The 18,747-nt window shown below is 37.1% G+C and overlaps 1 protein-coding gene across 1 annotated transcript in view; it reads left to right on the top strand.

Moving 5' to 3' along the window:
• Nucleotides 1–18,747, top strand: part of LOC119424530 (mediator of RNA polymerase II transcription subunit 13-like) — a 130,621-nt gene that overhangs the window by 21,416 nt on the left and 90,458 nt on the right. The window contains exon 2 of the mRNA XM_037692016.1: nucleotides 7,046–7,283. Within this exon, the coding sequence (XP_037547944.1) occupies nucleotides 7,046–7,283 (238 nt within the window). The remainder of the gene's footprint in view (nucleotides 1–7,045; nucleotides 7,284–18,747) is intronic.

Below are 18,747 nucleotides of genomic sequence, written 5' to 3'. Positions count from 1 at the left end.
TAAAACGTATAAAACTGAAAAGTGGTGTGTATATGCACACCCACAAGTCTCTTCAGGTTTATCTCCACATCTATTCACTGAAATCTTTGCCCATTCTTTATGACCACAGTGTTTGTGCTCCTTCAGTTTGGTTTGGGAACACTTGTCTTCAGCAATATTTGAATCAAACCAGATATTCTCATTGGGATTGAGTTCTGGATTTTGACTTGATCATTTCAGGACATTTCTCCCTAAACCACTTGAGCGTTGCTTTAATTGTGTTTTTTGTCCTGATGAAACTCCATCCCATCTCAAACAGTTTTACTTAAAAATATTTTTATATTTTGCACCATTTATTGTTCATTTAACTCTAACCAGTTTTCTTGTCCCTGCTGATGAAACTCAACCACACAGCATGAAGCTGCCGCTGCCGTGCTTTACTATGGGGCTGGCATTCTTAACTTGAGGCAAGGCGCTAGGTTTGCTCCAGCTATCGTGTTGCACTGGAGTTGATTCTTGGGACAATTACTGAGATCATTTGACACAGGCTTCCCAGATTTTTATATTATTTTAGATTTACAGTGGTCCCTTGTTTATCGCGGGGGATCCGTAGCCTGAAGCCCAGCAATAAGTGAAAAACCGCGAAGTAGGAATAGTAGTACAAGTAGTAAGAAGTAGTTTATTTTAATATTTTTATATATATATATACCAGTATATATATATATATATATATATATATATATATATATATATATATATATATAGGCATTTTAAACCCTTCCCACACTCTTGCAATATTCTAAGCAAAGTTTCTAAACTCTAAACGCTCTTAAAAAGTACAGCATGTGCTCTCTGCCACCTGCCAGCATTCTTGGCCACGCCCACTTCTCCACTGCAGAATGGAGAAATGACGCACTGCAGGAGGAGGCTCCCCCTGCAGCTGTAGACTGCACACAGGTGCAGCACGTGCTAAATAACCTTAAATAATTTACGTTAAATTTTAAAAAATCCATGCCGATAGTGTAGCTCATCCATCAATCGTCCAATTGTGTGTCCAATCTTACTTTGAAAAACCGCGATAGAGGGAGTCTTTGAAAAAACGAAACCTGAAGTAGCGAGGGACTACTGTACTCAAAACATTTTTTTCTCCATTCATTTCAATAAAATGAATTATTTATTTGTAGAAATGGTACTTTTACTGTTATATAGTGTCAACATATCCAGGGTGTACCTCGCTTCAGATAGGTACCAACTTGCTGTGAGTTAATGTCAAGTTTATCCAAATTACAATCTAATTAAATTCTACATTAGAAGCAACAAAATATAAACATTGTCAAGGGTATGTATTTATTTATTTATTTAATATTAACAAGAAGCAAGCTGTATCAGAAAAAAAGTCTCTCTTTTTTTTTGTCTGCAGAAGCCTTTTTATCAATGAGTTCAAGCGAGAGCCCGTTTAGCGTTTTAACGCCACTGGTATGCTTTCACTGTGAATATACTCCCTGACGTTTGTGCTTCTCATCATTTTGGTTCTATACTCAGCAGACAGCTGTGCCGAGCGCTGGAGGAACTTTTGACATTGACTGGGAGTGACGAGGCAGTGCAAGCAGATGTCTTTCTCTTTGCTTTAGGACAAACAGCATCCTTGACCTTGTCATGGCTAATTTTAGGGCTTGGCTTATCACAGTGCCAATGTTTGTATCTTTCATTACACACGCTGTCATTACAGCAAGGACATACGGGTGTATTCTGAACATACATGTACCAGACTCACTTTAAAGGTGTTAAATTGCATGTTGTGCATCTGTTGGTTTAATCATCATTTGGCTGCAGACGCAGGTGTTTTTTGTAGCAAAGAGGTGTAGATATATTAACTGTTTTATATATAAACATCTCAAAAGTGTGCTCACTTTCTCTAGTTATCAGAGCGGAGGAGTGCCCTTTTCTCCGTCCACTTAAACCTTCTGCAGGCTTTTATTTTCTTCTGTCTACCTGCTAAAATGGGTCAGTATTTTCTAGGTTTTTTTGTCTTCTCTCGGTCGTTCCTGTATGGCTCGGTGCCAAGGCCAGCGTGCCAAACACGGTCCTCACAGCTGGGTGAACACCAGGGAGAAGTGGAGGGCAGTGCAACTCACTGAAAGATCCCAAATCTCTTTCCTGCTCCACTACACCTTTGTGTGTGCAGCTCATTTGTGCACAAAAAGACAAACAGTAAAAAAAAAAAATAAAAAAAATCATTATAGAGCAGCAACACAGGTTCAGTGTGTTTATGGTTTGATTTCTGTATAAAATCATATCAAACACCTTCTTTTTCTGGCTTTGCTGGAGAGAGACATTTCATTGCAAAGACCTTTCACTCCAAAGTCTGCAAAAAGTAGCACAAACTTAATCTAAAATCTCATAATGATTAAAAGTAGTGAGAAATGATTTTAGTACCGTATTTTCCGCCGTACACATTGCACCGCCCTATAACTCGCATCAGTCCAAATATGTCTAATAAAGTGGAAAAATCCATAAATACGTTACTTTGCCGTATAAGTCACATCTATTATGCGTCACCGCTGACGCGTCACGTTTGTTACACATCACCACTGACAACCCGGAAATGTGGGCTGGTGCTGTGCCAAATGGCAGCCGCGGGAGCATGGGAGGACTTTAACAAGACTTTAACAAGATAACCACCTAAAATATTTTTTGTTTGCTCAAAATTATAGCAAACGCGTGTCTCAGTCTAACTTTTGCTTAATAAATGCACTTTGACGGTCAAATCAGCTGCATTTTCAAAACCCTATTTGCGGAAGCTGGCACGCGCAGATGGACGAGTCGCTTTGCATTTCTTTGAAATTTACCAAGATAACCACCTAAAACAATTATTTGTTTGCTCAAAATTTTAGTAAAGATGTGTCTCAATTGAACTTTTACTTAATAAATGCACTTTATTGGTCAAATCAGCTTCATTTTGCCGGGGCACAGCGAAATGAAGCTGATTTGACGGCTGCTCCAAGCGAGCTGAACAAAGGTGGCAGTCTAAGGTAAGCTGATTGTGTCCTTAATAGCCAATTTTACTTTTTTATTACATGACACAATGGCATGCCATACCACTCAAGTGCCACCTAGCAGCTAAAAATGGCAGTGTTCAATATTTTCAGCCAGAATGAATGAAAACAGTCATATCTCAGCCAAAAATTGGTTTATAATTATGGGGGAAAATCCATAAACACGTTGCTTCATCATATAAGTCACAGGGCATGCAAATTATGCGAAAAACTGCGACTTTTATAGGGCAAAAAATACAGTGTTTTTTTTTTATTTGCTCAGCTAGTCTCATTAGCTATGTTTACATGGACATAAGTAATCAGGTTAAACGGCCATTTGGAATAAAAATACGTCAGGTAAATGCCCCATTTGGATTATTTTTTGTTTATTCAGCGCGATCCAAAAGAATTTGTGATCAGAATGAAATGGGTGGTTTACGCTGATTCATAATCCGAACGGTCACCACTCCCCATACTCACTGAAGACATTTTAGCCATGACAGTTACTTTTTTTTAAACTTTATTATCACCTGTTGCCAAAAGCAAAAGGGCAATAAGCTGTAAGTGTTAATTTGTCTGACTGATCGCAAAATATCTCATGGCAGACTGGATACATTTCAGTGAAACTCTCAGGAAGTAATCATCTACAAGTGATTAGCTTTTGGAGTCACCCTAAATCAAAATGTCCACCACGACTAATCAACTTTAGCTGAACTAAAGGGCTCTATCACAAATATTGAGGTAAGCTTTGGTGAAGCTAAGCCTCAACAAATATTCCAGGAGCTAACACAAGATCCATCATGAGACCAATTGCAATGCTTTTCACCAAAACAGCAATAACGCCATTCTTTATTATCAATAATCTTAGTTTAAAGCTCTGGCCTGAAAGGCAGCGTGTCATATGCACTTCTTGAACAAATGCTAGAACACTTGTTTTTCTGGAGTCCATCACAAATGTTTTGCTTTAATTCTTCAGCTTGTCCTTCTGCAGCTTCTTTTATTCTTTACAAAAAAAAAAAGTTCTGATTTGTTCAGTGAACTTATCAGGGCGACACTAATCATTTATAGGATTCAGAGCTGAGCAAAAACAGAACGGTAAACGGTGTCTGGGCAGTTATTGACTAAATCAGCCTTGTCTGATGGTTTCTTTTTAAATAAAACACATAATGTGAAAACCATATTTCACAGCACAATCACATAATGGATTTTCACACAGTGCTCATTTTATTTAGCACACTCTTGATATGATGAATAGTTTTAAAAAATCAATGTTGCAGCAGTAACGCTGGATGCGGCCGACATCTTCGGATGCATCAGTTAAATAAAAGCGTTTGACACTCCTCTTCATTAACTTTTATTATTAATGGTGACTGACATTAAACTCTGCAAACGTTGATGTTTGACTCAGAAACTAATTAGCAACATTGTTTTATGGTTGGATGCAGGGAAAGTCGCTCAGTTGCTTGGTCTGTAAAATGTCACAGAGAGAAATGACCTTTAATATTTTCACTCAACGCAAGCTGATATCTTGTTTTGTCTGCTCAGAAGCACCGAAAGGCAAAACCGCTACCTTTTGCTCCAGCTCCAGCTATTTATTTAAATTTGTTCTGTTTTCTGATTATAAGCACTATTTTAAGTATTTGACATAGCAGTAAATCAGTGTAAGTTGAATGAATTTTAAATACCTGTTTTGGGTTGCGGGAGGTTTAAGTTTGTCCCCGCTGTAACTGGGTGAAAGGCAAGGAGCAGACTGGAGACATCAGGGGTCCAACACAGGCCACAACAGCCGTGCAAGCATGCAGTTGCTTAAGAATCACCAATTCACCAAGTTTTGTAGAACAATCACATCGGACCAATGCAAATTTAGTGACGGCCGTTATAAACCTCTAAGAACCTTCTTAATAAGTAACAGTTGCTCCAAACCCCCTTTAGATTCTGTGCCAGAGATTAGCTGAAAAAGGGGCTCTGTGCTGGGAGTGTGTACCAGATGCGTGTCACTTCTTTAACTGCTTAAAGAGTCAGATTCCAACCATCAAACGCTGTTATTCGCCCTCTCTGTAAGTCCACATATCTGGAGATTTTCCTGAACGACTTGCAAAATGCAGGGGGTGCTTAAACCTTGTAATCCTGCCTCTCAGCGATCATACCCACATCGAGCTGGAAATCTGCCAGAATGTATATCTCTGAGTGACAGCATCTGGCTGTCACTAGGTTACTTATTGCTTGTTTGTTGTCTTGTCTTGTGTCTACATATGCTCTTGACAACAACACGCTAATAAAGCTGCTTTTCCAGGCATCTGTCAAAGACATACTAAAGCTTTCTTCTTTCCTTTCCTTTTTTAAAAGGGAAGTGCATTGTTTCCAAGCGCAGTGTGCATTTGTGAAAACAATCAACTTGGAAGTTCTGTTGGCTTCATGTGATGCAAAGTTTCTATTTTCAATCTAAAATAATTGTTGCAGTAGAAGTTATTAAGTGTTTTGCGAAGCTGGATGTGTGGCAGTACAGAGGAATAGATGGCTGAAATTTCCAGAGATTACCATGAATGCATTTAAAAAAAATAAAAAATCCCATTACCTTATTTTTCGGACTATAAGACGCACTTCAAATCCTTTTAATTTTCTCAAAAATCCACAGTGAACCTTATATTCAGGGACGCCTTATGTATTAATTCTGGTTGTGCTTACTGACCTTGAGCCGATTTTATGTGGTTATTGTTAATGAGTTGAATAAAGTTTGACTTATCTGACTGTTTTATTTCACTTAATGCGCCTTATAGTCCGAAAAATACGGTATTCACTGTAATTTCAACAGCTAGATATCTTCAATCTCTTTTGCACAACGCTTGTAAATGAAATGAGTCCCCGAGGCTCAATGGGATTAACCTGTATAAATAAGGGTTGAATGAATGAAAAAAAAAGTCAGATGCACTGTCCTTGCTCTTGTGAGAGCAGCAATTTTTGACCTCGATCACTCTCACTCTGACAGTTTGTCCCTGATGCAAAGTGACAAATCCTCCAGCTGACAAACTTTTCCTCCATCACAGAAGTTGAACTCCTTCTCAGCTCATTGTCACTTCTTTCCAAGCCATGCACAGGCTGAACAGTAAAGAGTGGATCCGCTGTCGCCTGACGTTAACGTGGTCATCACAAAAACAAGTTAGAATGATTATTGTCTAAAACCGTTAGTTCTGCCTTCATTTTTTTAACTTGAAAATTAAAATAAAATATAAATAGGAGCAACAACTACAGTAACTGCAGCAACCACAATACTGTATAATCTATAAAAGACCATAGCAATAAAAAAAGAAACACTTCACTGTCCAGAGTACAAAGATGTCTCTTTTACTGACAATGAGCTCACCTTTCCATTGACGATCAGTTAAAATGATGCATTTGCTTTGCTGCAGCCTCACTCTTCAGTTTGCAAGAGAAAATCCAGCTGTTCCTGCGTGGACACATCTCTCTCACTGGCATGGTTTTGCACATTAACATGTTAACGAGTGCAGGTGGTACACCAGGTAATTTGATAGGAACAATATTCAAAATAATAATGAGTGTAACACATTTCAATAAGACAACAACAAAAAAAGACCTGCTGCAATAGATGGATACTAGTGCAGGACCATTTCATGACAAAAAGTCAGCTTTAATTTTAATTCCTATGAAAAATAATAGTATTTTACATAGTTTAACAAACACTACAATATACCTTTGGCTATTTTTATGTCACTTCTTTATTTTTTAACTAAGATTATTTTTTTCTTAAAGCAAGAAGCCTTGACTAAATTAAAAATAAAGCATTGTTTTGGTATTGTGTATTAATTTTCTGCTCCTCAAAGCTAACTTGTGGCACTTTTTGTTCATTACTGCGACACATACATGCACCCACAAAGACACATACACAACTGTGTGCAAGAATGATTCTGAACAGGCAATAATATAAAATGGTTAAGGTTTTGCTGTTCTGAATGACAAAGAATTGACAATGTTTATATGCTGCACCGCTGTAAATTGTCCCTCTCTTTTTCCAGGCGGAGCTGAATGGCATTAAATGGCGTTGCTACAGCTTCCGCGGCAGCGGAGAGTACGGCCCGGTGATCTCAGCCCCGGCTCAAGATGACCCGGTCCTGCGCAGCTTCATGCGCTGCGTGCAGGCCAACCTGCTGTGCGTATGGCGACGCAAAATCAAACCCGATGCCAAGGAGTTGTGGATCTTCTGGTGGGGCGAGGAGCCCAATCTCTCCGACGTCATTCATCGTGAGCTGGAAGGTGAGTAAAAGAGAAAAATGGGAGGACAGGGATGACGGATGAGGCTCTGTCCATCAGTAATTCTTATCATCCCATTGGTCTAAACCATAGCTTGCCATGTGCTCTGAAAGTTTGAAGAGGCTGTATAGTTTGATAGCTGCTCTTTATTACGCTGCAGTGGATTATATAAAGTGGAAATGTGACATGAATACAGCCATCATGTGGTTTTAGAGTGTTTTATATAAAAAACTGACAATGCAATAGGAGAATATGTGGGTATATTCCAAGCAGACACACCAGAGATGGGAGTTGTATGAGTGCCAAATGGATTTAAGGCCTATAATGTGGGATATTGCCTGTAGATAATACAGTACTTGAGCTACAGAGGCTAACATATTGCAGAGTCAATATACAGATTATTTAGTCTGCTGTACATTTGAGCTGAGTGCTGTTTGTTCAAAACATTTTTTTAGAGGCATTGATCTGTTTTGTGTGGAGCAGTCCCATTTTAGTGCCTTGGACGGCATGAGTGTGAATCGTGTTTGCTTTGCAGCTCAAACATTTCTGTTCTTTTGCTGCTTCAGGAATATCCTGCTAAAGCACAGAGTAGCCCGTCCTCGCTGGTATTTACTGAATGTATGCGCGCGACGTGTTAGTGAAAATTACACTGAGCTATCTCACTTTGGAGAGCGCTACTGTCAGCGTTATTGTCCCTGTTTATAGAGATATTTGCATTATCTCTCTGTGCACGTGTGTGGTGGTCCAACATATCGACCAAGCCTCGGAAATACAGGGAACCAGGAGAGGGATTATAATGGGCTTGGCTTTGCTGAACAACAGCCGGGAGCGTGAACAAACAGGTATATTGGTTCGAGAGGTTGAAGCAGTAGAGAGAATTTCAGGCTTCAGTTACCTAATAAACTGACTTGATGTGAAAAGGCCTCGCAGGTGCTGCAGTTAAGCATTTGCCAAATGTTTTTCCTGCTGCAGGGAGAGCCCTTTACTCTGCACAAACATGTAGTGGAGTTTTACACTTGCATCCGACTGTACTTACATCGTCTAGTGTGATATGGCTTCTGTGAGTGGTGCGTTTTGCTGTTCTTATTGATTTTGAAAGATCTACACAGGCTAATAATGATCACAATAACACAGAGTCGTTAAAGGGAGAGCTGTGGTAGCAATTTGATTTTTTTCAGCAAAAATCTCATTACCTGAAGACATAAAACGTGAAATTTTAGCATTACCTCACCAATTTACACGCCACTAATGGCTCCCTAAAATATTGATTATGACTCTCTTTGAGCAGCACACTGAGGTCCAATAGACTTGACAATAACCTTGACTATTCAATTACACTTTATGGCTATTGATTTGTAACCATTGCAGTTGTGTCCCTATTTTTAAACAAGTCTTTGTCGGTTTGTTCATGCAGACCATGAAGATGTAATCAGTAAAATAATGTTTACTGAACCATTCCTTTGGACACCTTAGATCAGTTTTTTTTTGTATTTAAAAATAAATACAATTTTTCGAATGTGATCATTAGATATAAACCCCCTCCATAAATATCACAAAACTGGAAAAGATAATTACAGTATTTTCCATCGTACACGTCACACCGCCCTATAGGTCGCATCAGTCCAAATATGTCTAATAAAGTGGGAAAAAACATAAATAAGTCGCTTCACCGTTACATCACATCTATTATGCGTCATCGCTGACAACCCGGAAATGTGGGCCGGTATTTTGCCAAAAATAATTGGCTGCCAAATGGCGGCTGTGGGAGCGTGCACGGGAAAACTTTAAGAATTTAACATGATTAACACTTAAAAACAATTATTTGTTTGCTCGACATTATAGCAAAGGTGTGTCTTAGTTGATCTTTTACTTAATAAATGCACTTCAGGGGTCAAATTAGCTGCATTTTGCCAGGGTGATGCAGCAAAATGAAGATTATTTGACGATTGCTCCAGGCGAGCTGGACGAAAGTGGCAGGCTAAGGCAAGCCGGTTGTGCCATTAATAACCACTTTTACCTATTACATAACACAACGGCATGCCATACCACTCAAGTGCCATCTAGCAGCTGAAAATGGTAGTGTTCAATATTTTCTGTCAGAATGAATGAAAATCAGAATCTGGATCAGAATAAGCTTTATTATCATTGTACTGAGATACACCGAGAATATATCCGTACCGTCGTCCGAAAGATGGGCAGAGTGCACGTTGCTGCTGCTCTTTAAGAGTGCGTCCTCTTATCCTTTTCAGAATACTTTTAGGCTTAGATGAGAAAAGGGAATAAAACATGAGGAGAGACAGTATAAAAAAAAAGATCTCTCACAGGGAACGATTTGAGGCATCAAAAAATCTACCGCAGCAAAGCAACATAAATAGACATAATACATATGAGGCCGGGGAAGGCTTTGAGTTTTAAGGGAAGGTCGTAGCATAGTCCAGAGCCCCCTCAGCCATTGTCCAGATAAAAGGTGTTTGTTATCATCCAGAAAATGGTCATTTCTCAGCCAAAATTTGGTTTATAAATATGGGAAAAAATCCATATACAGTATAAGTTGCTTCTGCGTGTAAGTGCAAATTATGCAAGAAAACGCAGCTTATAGGCCAAAAAGTACGGTATACTGTATTCTTGTTTTGTCCACAACAACAATGCAAATTATTTCATGTTTTATTTAATAGTTTTAACATCTAAATCTATTTTTGCTCTGTAATGGGACGTTGAGGAAAGGTGAAGCTGTTTGTTCTTGAAATTATTGCCAGTGAAGTTGTAAAAACAATAAATTCTTAAAAGAGACTAATAGAATATTTTAATGGCCCAAAAAAGGTAAATACATATCAGGGTGTCATGTTTTGCCCTGTTTGACAAATAAATCATTATTTGAATAATTTAGAACAGATTTATAGTTCATTGGTATGAGCCAGTTGACATTTTTTCCATACAAAACTAACTATTACCATCTTTAAATATTAAGTGCTTTTTACTGCATAAAGCCATTTCACATTCCTCTTATCTGTGTGTTATTTGTCCTTAGCTTCAGCACGATGGTTCTGCTGCTGCTTGTGGTCTAAATTACTTTATTGAGTCTATTTTTAGCTCCTGCTTCAGAGTAGATATTCTCTTGGCAAAATAGAGATTCTCAAGCGATTTAAGGGGATGTGATTGGTCCTTACATAAATATATGTTAATTGGCCTCCAGCACCTATTAAAACTGCACTGCTGGAGTAGAAGCTACATAAATGTTGCCATTATCTGCTATGATGTGTTCTACATTGAACAAGTGGAGCATAAAGTAGACGGATCTCTTATATGAGTTTCCTATAATTCAGTTTTTTTTAAACGTTTGTAGGGTTTTTGAATATTCTGCTTTAAAACTTAAAAACTAGTGTTTCTTGAAGGATTGCATGTCACACTCCAACTTAAACTGCCGTATTTTCAGACTATAAGGCGCACCGGATTATAAGGCGCATTAATCGAAACGAAACAGTCAAACAAGTCCAATTTTATTTAGCTCATTTACAATAACCACATAAAATCAGTTCTAGGTCAGTAAGCACAACTAGAATTAATACATATGGCTCACTGTCAATTTTTTGAGAAAATTAAAGGATTTTAAGTGTGCCTTATACGCAGAAAAATACGGTAAAATAATGTGATGTTGAGAAACGATGAAGTTATAGCCGTTCGCTCAAACCTTGAAAACGTTTTACGAGAGAGCTCATGCTCAGCGAACATGTTGGGGATGCCTCCCAGGCACTTCCACAACAAATTTCAGCTCATTATTTGAAACAATGAGTTATAGTTTCTCTTGTAAATGAGTCCTCGAGGCTCAATGGGATTAACCTGTCAAAATAAAGGTTGAATAGTTATTTTTTAAGCCCTTCAAAATGACAGCACTCTTGAGTCCGAAGAACAGTTTGCGCTAAACCCCCTAATGACACACAGTTATTTAGCCTCTAAAGGTGTGAACACGGCGAGCAAGTTTTCTTTTCAGTGCACAAACTTTGCAAACGAGACAATTTAAATGAACCAATTATCTGAGCTTTGAACTGTGCAATTAATGTGGCTTGTTCAGTGCGAAAAAAGTAAATCCCAAGAGTGGACCGTAAGCAAAGTTAACTGTTAGGTAAGTCCAAAAGGTGTTTCTTGGTGTTATTATGTGGCAGCATGTGAGGTGTTAATGATCCTGGAAAAAAATTGATTAATCAAACTAGATCTGCATGTAAACAATCCACTTTTATCTGAGCTAATGATGATTAAAGTGACTTTATTGTTGCAAATAAAACAAAAGAAAAAAAGTTGCTTTTATGTTGTTAGTAAACCAGAGGTTGCTGGTTATTAACAAATTTGCTCATTTATGAATGCACACTATACATTTAAACAGTTTTTCTAAAGTATTTTACTTGTAGAAGTATCAGTAATATTTAATGGTCATACTTATATGTAAATTGGAGCTGAGTGAGTTCTCATACTAAACTAGAATGAGCTTATAGTAAAGAGGATTTTTTTAAGGACTGCTATAAAACATAACATCTGCTTGCCTAAAAACACCCAAAGATGCGCACATATTAACACACATTAACACACAGACACACACTTGGCTTTCATTAACGACGATAATACAACTTTTTTTGTGTAAAATCTCTCAGGTCCTTCTGTATGCCTCCCATTAAGCTCCGAAAATAGCACTCAGGGTGTGAAAAGGATTTGGTAATAGTTAATTAAAATGAAGCTGGATTTTGTCCAAATTAGAATCAGCTGCAACACGGGGAATATTAGTGTTTTAAGAAGGCTTTAAAAAGCTACACACCTGAATATCTGTTTGCTGGGAGAATGTTTGGTGCTTGCTTTCTCTCTTACTTGCAATCATTGTTTCTTTGTGTGATTATTATTTCTATGGTGTTCCTATAGCCACCCTGTTTCCTGTTTGTAGATGACCTGGTCTGGTCAGGTGACCTGGCCTGCTGCTATTGTAGGATAAATGCAGAAACTCAACAAAATGTACCTCTTGTTTTAGCATGCACTGATTCTCTTATAAAACTGACATTTAAAATTCAGCTGATGTAACATTGAATAAAAAAAAAACAACCTAGAAAAATGTAATTTTCTGTGAAAATGCAGTGAAAGCTGAGTACTGAATGACTTTGCTAAAACAAGCTGAAACTGAATTGTTAGAGCTAAAAGAAGCAAAGTATTAGCTAAAAGTTAAAAGTAGCATGACACTTGCTAATATCTAAGAGGAACAAAACACTAGGTAAAAGTGAAAAGAAACAAAATGCTAGCTAAAAGCTGCAACACATTAGCTAAAATCAAACCGCAACAAAAGACTAGCTAAAAGCCAAATGTAGCAAAAGGTTAGCCAATAGTGTATGAAGCTAAAAATGGCCAAATAATAGAAGCTAAAATTAGCAAAAAGCTGGCTGAAGTTACAAAAATAATAAATAAAAGCAGCAAAAACTTAAATCTAAAAATAGCATAGAAATACAAAAATAGAGTAAGCAGGCTAAAGCTGATTTCAAAGAGAACAATGATTTTGATTCAATGGAATTGACAATTATATATATATATATATATATATATATATATATATATATATATATATGGAAAAACCTCTTTAAATAAAGTTAAATGTTTTAAAAAGTATAAAAGTTACAAAAAACAGAAGTCATAGCACCCATCTCCTGAATAAGCTGTATATTTAGGAATGGCAAATAGCCTAAAGCATGCAGAATGAGTTAGATTCCATAGAAGAGATAAAAAGACAGAAAAACAACAGTGTGAATGCTGAATCTCCATTCATACCATCAGTTTTACGGAATTTTGTCCAATCTTGTTTAGTAGTTTTGTAAAAGGATGCATCAGTGGCTTGTCTTTGCTTCAGGTTCAAAAAGACCAAAGTTTCTTCTTGTGGTGAACACACAAAGAAACCAGTTGTGACAAATTAATGATTGTTGTTGCTAATAGATGTCTGATCCTTCCAACAAATCGGGTGCATTAATTTCTGCAGTGGAGACACTCATCCATTCTGAAACGGCCCACTGATTTATGCAGATTTGATAGAATGGCAACAGCTGTCGCTGCGTGAATAATTAGCACTTTTTTTCATGTTTTGAGTCATAAATGAAAATTAAAGCCGTGGATGTTAGTGTGGAAACTGTAACTGTAGCATGCCTGTAAATTTTCAGAAGAAATGTTTGTAATGATTAGACTGAGATGTGGCTTTAAATGGTTTACACAACAACAGTAATTAATAATTGTACATAAAAAAAGATGACATATTTAAATTAAAAGGTAAATCTGCAGAAAAACTATGCATAAATTCACTGCAAGTAAGTGCTGAATTTCATGGAAACTTTACTGGTTTAATGTAATGTTTGGTTAATCAGGAAACAAGAAGGATGTTACATGAATGACTATATTTACACATTGGGCCAGCTTTAAAAAATGTTCAAGTTTTAAATATGTGACTTGTTTAAAGTGGAATGCCAAATCTACTCAAAAAGTCTAGTCTGTAAAAATATAGTACAGATTATAACCATTTAAACACTGGACTTGTATAAAAGTCAAGAAGACAAATCTGGGATTTTCCATTAAAAGTAAATACACTTAAGACACTGAAACATTTGTAAGAATACTACAGAATGATACAACTTTACTATTTGGAATTGCCGTATGAACAATTTTCTTACTTGGCCAAAACTTTTCACCTTGTTCATCAACATCATCATGAAACGTCTAACTTTTGACATGTAAATAAGACAGATAAAATAGAAAAAAATCACAAACCTCCACAAATACATGAACTAATGAGCACTGATTTCTCCCCCTAAATTTTCTGAACTTATAATTAAATATAAGAAGCCATAACAGTTAAGCACACAGCGTATCTAATGAACAATCATAAAGATACGTTTAAATACATAAATATTAAATAAGGTTGAAAATATATTATTAAAACAAAATGATTGGATAAGACGTTAAAACACCTTCAGGTCTGATTCATAAGTTAAAAGATGTGGAGTTGTAGTAAATTTGCTTTGTCAGTTTTCTTCTATTTGTTCTGCTTTGACCTCTGTAGGCCACAACTACAGCCTCGCCCTTTAAAGAAGTCAAAACCTGCCGTCTTAAGAACCAGTTTTTCTTTGACATCAGGTAGTCTGTTTTTATTTGATGAGGTGACAAAGCCGATATGAATCATTTTCTCCTAACAGGATTACCACAGCGTATAAAATCAAAGAAAAAAACCTTGCTGATTATAGTAGCAAGTTGTTGAATCTGTGTCTGTAGTTTGATCTAAAACAGGCTGAGATGGTGCGTCTAGCTATCACCTAGCGTTACCTTTTATCTCCTTTGTTGCCACAGCAGCTGCAGCCTTCTCTGATGGCGTCTTTGGTCCAATGACAAACTTGAACACATTACGCTCCACTCTACACTGACTCGCTTTTCTTGGAATCAGTCGGTCTGTAATGTATGCAGTGTATGAAAATGCAGCGTGGGCTGAATACAGTTTGCGAAGAAACAGGATTAATGTGTCGAATGGGCTGAGTCATCAGCGTGTTTCCAGCACAGCAAGAGAGAAAGTGACATATTTTGGACACAGAGTCATAAATACAAAATGCACACACACACAGGAGCACAGAACATGTTTAATATGACGACAGAACTCACAGTCTGGACCTTGTGGTTGTCTCTCAGAGATATCAGCTAGTATCAAACTGATTTGCATACACATACTGAAGCTGTCTAACAGCATCATAACAAAATCAGCACACAAACTTCTTGTGTTAGTGTTTGTAAAACTGAGCCATGCTGAAATAATCCAACAGCAAGAAGTGCATATGCGTTAATACTTTCAAAATCATATTGTGTCAAACAAATATGTTGCAGTTGTTAGACCAAGTGCAAAAACAATGGGGTAAGATTAGGATGAAGCAGATAATTAAAGACCAGTTTTATTCAATATTCTTTTGTTTTTGAGTCATTAATTCATTCAACTTTTATTTATACAGGTTCATCCCTTTGAGCCTCGGGGACTCATTTACAAGAGTCCAGTGACTGGGGCAAAGATGTTGTACCAGACATTTCCCCCCACTTGAAGTTCTTCATGGGAGGCTTTTTGGTCCTTCAGCCGTTTTGTTAAGATGCTTTTGAGCTAAGGCAAAGGTGGTTTTCTGGTGTTTTAGATTTTTCATGTATAGGTTGGTTGTATAGGCTGTTGCTACACTGGCTTCACCAGTAGAGTAAGTGTAACGGAAGGGTCATCTGTCGGCCAGTCATCATCTCGAATGGAGAGATGCCAGTGGATTGATGTGGGGTCAATTGAATGGCCATTAAGACTAGTGGCAATTTGATGTCCCAGTCTCTATGGTTGGTTGACACATACTTCTTGAGTACACTGATCAATGTTTGGTTGGATCGCTCAACTTGGCCTGATGATTGGGGATGGTAGCCAATACGAATGGATTAAAGCTGGATTATCAGAAAAATACTGAATGTAAAAGCTTAATTGCTTTCTAGAATTAACCTATTCTTTGAAGAAATGCACATTCCCTGTTGCCTTGCATGCCAGAGTTTTTAATAAAGATCCTGCATCATCTGTTAGTGCTCAGAGTATGTGTAGGGGATGATTCTCATATACTACCATATCAAATCTTAGCTTCGTATCTGTAAAGTTGTTTGCGTTATAGCCATTTTTCAGTTTTTTATTTATTTATTTATGTAGCTTGAATGAGGTATACTCCAAAAGTTAGTTTCAGATGTACATCCAGTGATCACTTTCTAGGAGTTCATTAAAATTCACCTGCTGGTTTGTCAGATATGCTACAGAGACAACGCTTGCATAGACACAGGTAATTACACGATTGTCAACTTTTCATGGCAGCAGGGAATAATAATGGCTTGATGAAGAGTATGAGGCATGAGAGAAAGGCTGCAGGTCTCATGCCAGACCTCTGTAACTGATACATCTAACTGGAATGCAGCCATCATTAATGTGATTACTGACACCTGGATTTTTTTTTTTCCCCGCTCTGACATGTGAACATGGTGAGAAGTCAAAACGGTTAATCAAAAGACTTAAAAACAGGGTGGTGTCTGTGATGGTGTGAATGTGTGAAGGTGACTGTGCACGGACCTGTAAAGACCTGCTAAAAATAACAGTACCGATGAATAAAATTGAAGGGTTTCTAGACAAATGCCTACAAAATGTGTCTGAGTTGTGTCCGGCGTAAACAAGGCTTTAGTCTCAGCTGGCTGCAGTCAACAGCCACATCACACCAACCAAAAACACGCACAGCAAGACTAAGTAATAACCCACTCAAGCCTTCACAGATATAATTAGTTGCCTTTGAAACATATGTGCTGCAGTTAGAATTCATTTGTGGTTAATCTGTTCTGCCAAATGGAAACTTTATGTCACAGAGGTTTGTCATTTTTCTACTAGCAGATTTTAAAAAGCCTGAAGTGAAGATTTAATGGTTGGGACATTAAAGAACTGAGACACTTTCTAGACAGTTGTAGAAAGCAGCAATAACGCCGAAGTAACATGAAATATTTGTGCATATTTTCCATTACCATGAACACCTAATATAAGCTAAGCTGAATAAATATATTTAAAAATCATATTTTTACAAAAAAAAAAGTAGAGATGCACGATATTGGATTTTTGGCCGAAATGCGATATGCAGATATGTTAAAACTTATTTGGCCGATAACCAATATTGATGTTTTTTATGTACTTTCCTTCGTCAGAACATAGCCCTCTTATTTAGGCTTATTTGATCCAAAACTTGTGGAACGGCTGTAAGAGTTGGTGACATATATTCAGTAAAAGCCATATGCATTTCACTTTAACTTATATTAAATGATAAGTGTTAAATGTTATTTATTAGCATTAGTCACCTGTGATGCTGTCTCACTTGTGGAGGCTTGTTCCAGGTTCCTAGCTGCAGTGTTAGATCCTCTGCACTCCTGTGCATGAAGGACAAACTTTTTAAGTTCAAAGTTTTTGTCTATCCATTGTGCTGTAAGACTAATCATGCTAACAGGGCTAACACTTGACATACAAATGTCTGTGGTAAAATTCACCCAATTGCTATTGGTTATTAGCTTCTCAATGACGTTGGAAATGACGGCTTGTAACTTGGGTAAGGCTACTTCGGACACATGTCTCTGACTGGGGACGATGTAGCGAGGCTTAATGTAGTGAATCCGATATGCTCAACGAAAAAACCCTTCCAGACCGCCAACATTTTGACTTCTTCCTCTCCACCGTGATCAGATCGGGTCGGCACGTGTGACGTCATCAAGTTGTGCTGGCGCTGCAGGCATTCTTGTCACTGGGTTGTCAGAAAAAAAACTAGCACCTTTTATATTGGTGTTATTTTGATGGAATGGCTAATGTCCAATATTTAACTTTAACGCTAATATCGGCTGATACCGATACCATGCCGATAATATCGTGCATCCCTAAAAAATAGTAATCCATTTTTCATTTCTAGTATTTTGACTTGTCAATTTTTTTTAATAAATACTTGAATTTCATCCATTTAAACCACATCTGTAAGAATGCATTTAAACTTTTACCCCTCATAATCAGATGTCTATGCTTTTATGTGAGACATAAACGTAAGAGGTTCCATTCAGCACTATGGATGTTATCTTTCTCTCCACAAGATATAAGATAACTCACCTCCCTTTTAAAATCTGCTTGCAGTAAATAGAAATTGTATCTTTTGTGATGTGTTTTGGAGAAAGTCTAAAAGTAAGCCAAAAAATGAATAGCTGAAGTGATGATGTGGTCATCAATGTGTGTTATAAAGGCAGGAATGCATTTTCCCCAAACTCTGTATTTTTAAGGGGATCATCCTAATTTGATGCCCTCAACAATATATGAGGCTCAGCTTGGAATGGGAACAATAATTTTACTGTAAACACTATTTTTTCAAAGATTTCATGGAATATTCAAGCTCAAGTGATATCTTACACATCTCAAAATTGATTCAAATAATTTCAGGATTTAATCCTCTGGATTGTCAAACTGCAAGTTTTGTGATATCCTGTGAGTAAGTATGCATTTTTTGTAAACCTGTGTACAGTTTGACCAACTTACAAGTGTAGTTCCTCAGGGCTGGATGTTTGGCCTCCTGCTTTCTTTATTCAGCCTAAATTGCTTGGTTATTCAAATCAAAATTGTGCTTGGAAATGCAACATTAAGTCTCTCTAACTCTTTGTAACAGTACACTTTATTCATGACTAATTGAATTGTGGACAAAACAGGAATTCAAGCACTACATACAAGGTCCAAATCAACTTTGTAAAGAGTAAATATACCTTTTTTCATCAATGCTTGATGAGATGCAAAACATTTTTTTAGGTTGAACTAGTTAAAAAATGTTACCTATAAAGAAAAAAAAAAAAAAAAATATATATATATATATATATATATATATATATATATATATATATATATATA

Source organism: Nematolebias whitei, chromosome 18 (assembly GCF_014905685.2).
Source record: "Nematolebias whitei isolate Nwh7 chromosome 18, NemWhi1, whole genome shotgun sequence".
NCBI lineage: Eukaryota > Metazoa > Chordata > Actinopteri > Cyprinodontiformes > Rivulidae > Nematolebias > Nematolebias whitei.
The sequence above is the reverse complement of the archived record's forward strand: the minus strand, read 5'-3'. Positions and strand labels throughout refer to the sequence as shown.